General features: G+C 49.8%; 1 protein-coding gene across 1 annotated transcript in view; it reads left to right on the forward strand.

The window, feature by feature from the left end:
• The window catches only part of LOC103261395 (mucin-17-like), a gene marked incomplete at its 3' end in the record, with an annotated part of 16,777 nt that extends 14,560 nt beyond the window's left edge, over positions 1 to 2,217 (forward strand). The window contains exons 8-9 of the mRNA XM_021712756.1: positions 1,171 to 1,298; positions 2,159 to 2,217. Of these exons, the coding sequence (XP_021568431.1) occupies positions 1,171 to 1,298; positions 2,159 to 2,217 (187 nt within the window). The remainder of the gene's footprint in view (positions 1 to 1,170; positions 1,299 to 2,158) is intronic.
• Positions 2,218 to 2,440: the final 223 nt, after the last annotated feature.

Genomic DNA, 2,440 nt, shown 5'->3' on the forward strand with positions numbered 1-2,440 from the left:
CAACTTGGCGAGACCTCATCTCTACAATAAAATCAAAAATTAGCTGGGCATGGTAGTGCGCGCCTGTAGTTCCAGCTACTTGGAAGGCTGAGGCGGAAGGATCACCAGAGCCCAGCCGGGAGCGGCCAGAGCCCAATAGGTCGAGGCTGCGGTGGCCGGGAGCGAGCCACTGCACTCCAGTCTGGGTGACAGAGTGAGAATCCAACTCAAAAAAAAAATGAATAAAACAGGCTGGGCATGGTGGCTCTCGCCTTTAATTCCAGTGCTTGGAGAGGCTACAGTGGGGTCGCTTGAGGCTAGGAGTTCGAGACCAGCCTGGGCAACATAGCGAGACCTTGTCTTTACAAAAATAAAAACAAACAAAAAGATGATCTTGGTGTGGTGGTGTGCACCTGTTGTCCCAGCTACTCAGAAGGCTGAGGCAGAGGGATCACTTGAGACCAGGAGTTCAAGGCTGCAGTGAACTGTGATCACATTACTGGCGTGTCCAGCACTCCAGCCTGGACAACAGGGCAAGACCATATCTCTGAAAAAAAGAAAGAAGGACAGCGAGAGAATGAACAAAACAAGAAGGTGTTTTTTTGTAACACAACACAAACTTGGCACAGAATTTTACCACAAAATACCATTAAGGCCAGCTGTGGTGGTTCATGCCTTGAAATTCCATCAGTTTGGGAGGTGGAGGCAAGAGTATTGTCTGAGCCCGGGGGTTTGAGACCCTGACAGGACAACTTGGTGAGACCTTGTCTCTACAATAAATCAAAAAATTAGTTGGGAGTGGTGGCATGCGCCTGTAGTTCCAGCTACTTGGAAGGCCGAGGTGGTGGGTTCACCTGAGTCCTGTGGGTTGCATTCCAGCTGGGACAACAGAGTGAGACTCCAACTCAAAAAAAATAAACAAATAAAAGAAAAATGAGTATTTGGTGGAGGCAAAACATACGTAATTCTCTAAGTGAATACAAGACCCAAGTGCCCAGGGCTCCATCTCTAAGCCACGGGGAGTATAGTGTGCCTCCCCCCCGCCCCCAGTCACTCTGGAGAGATAGAGGGTGGGGGTAGGGTGGGAGAAGCCAGGGTCACTCCCTCTACCCAGGCAGGAATTGCTGGGGGTGCGGATCTTCTGAGCAGGGAACTCAGGGGATGCTTTGCTCATAAGTTCACCTCCCTCAGAGCCACCAGAGACAGTCTCCGCCCAAATGGAAATGACCGTGACAGTGACCAGTGAAAAATTCACGGAAAAACTACAAGACAAATCTTCTGAAGAATTCCAGAAGTTCAATAAGACATTCACGGACCAGGTAAGTCTGGGAGGTAAGCCTGTGGCTGCTCAGTCCCTCCCAAGGAGGAGCCTGTAGGAGTTAAGAAAGCAACTGAGCCAGGCATGGCGGCTCATACCTGTAATCCCAACACTTTGGGAAGCAGAGACAAGAGGATTGCCTGAGTCCAGGGGTTCAAGACCACCTGGGCAACTTGGTGAGACCTTGTCTCTACAATAAATTTTTTTGAAAAGTTAGCCAGGCAGGATGGTGTATGCCTGTGGTTCCAGCTACTTGGTCGAGGTTGCAGTAGCTACAAGCATGCCACTGCACTCCAGCCAGGGCAACACAGTGAGACTCCGACAAGAAAGAAAGAGCGAAAGAGAGAAAGAGAGATAAAAAGAAAGAAAGAAAGAAAGAGAGAAAGAAAGAAAGAAAGAGAGAGAGAGAGAAAGAAAGAAAGAAAGAAAGAAAGAAAGAAAGAGAAAGAAAGAAAGAAAGAAAGAAAGAAAGAAAGAAAGAAAGAAAGAAAGAGAGGGAGAAAGAGAGAGAAAGAAAGAGAGAGAGAGAGAATGGAAGGAAGGAAGGGAGCAGCTGAGGGCCATTCTCTTGTTGGATGTGTGCGAGTTTCTCAGCTCACCCATGGCCTCAGGGCTTGCCAGGGAGGGAGGGGAAGGATGAAGACAGGTTTACCTGGGGGCAGCAGGGACTCCAGGGGCAAAGCAGGTATCTGGGAAGGGACCACCCCATTCAGTGAATGTGCTATGGCCGGCTCGGGACATGGACCTGGGGATACCGTAAGAGAGGGGAGCTCTCGTCCGCCCTCCTGCTGTCCCACAGAAAGTCCTGGTTGGCTCCATGACGGGTCTTCTGGGATAACACCGAGGCTCTTTGCCTTTCAGATGAACATTGTGTATTCCAGTATCCCCGAGTATGCCGGAGTGAACATCACAAAGCTGAGGTGAGTGTCTGGGGTCCATAGGAAGAGGGTCTATGGCGTGGAAGCCATGATTGTAATTATAAAGGCAAGTCGAACTCTGTCCCCTGTTACTCTGCTCAAGCTGCCATTGCAGAATACCACAGACAGAGTGGCTTACTCAACGGAAACTTATTTCTCACAATTCTGGAGGCTGGAAGTCCCAGATCAAGGGGCCACCGGGTTTGGTTTCTCCTGAGGCCTCTCT

This window comes from Carlito syrichta, unplaced genomic scaffold, assembly GCF_000164805.1.
Source record: "Carlito syrichta isolate Samal-C Ts95f unplaced genomic scaffold, Tarsius_syrichta-2.0.1 Scaffold90633, whole genome shotgun sequence".
Taxonomy (NCBI): domain Eukaryota; kingdom Metazoa; phylum Chordata; class Mammalia; order Primates; family Tarsiidae; genus Carlito; species Carlito syrichta.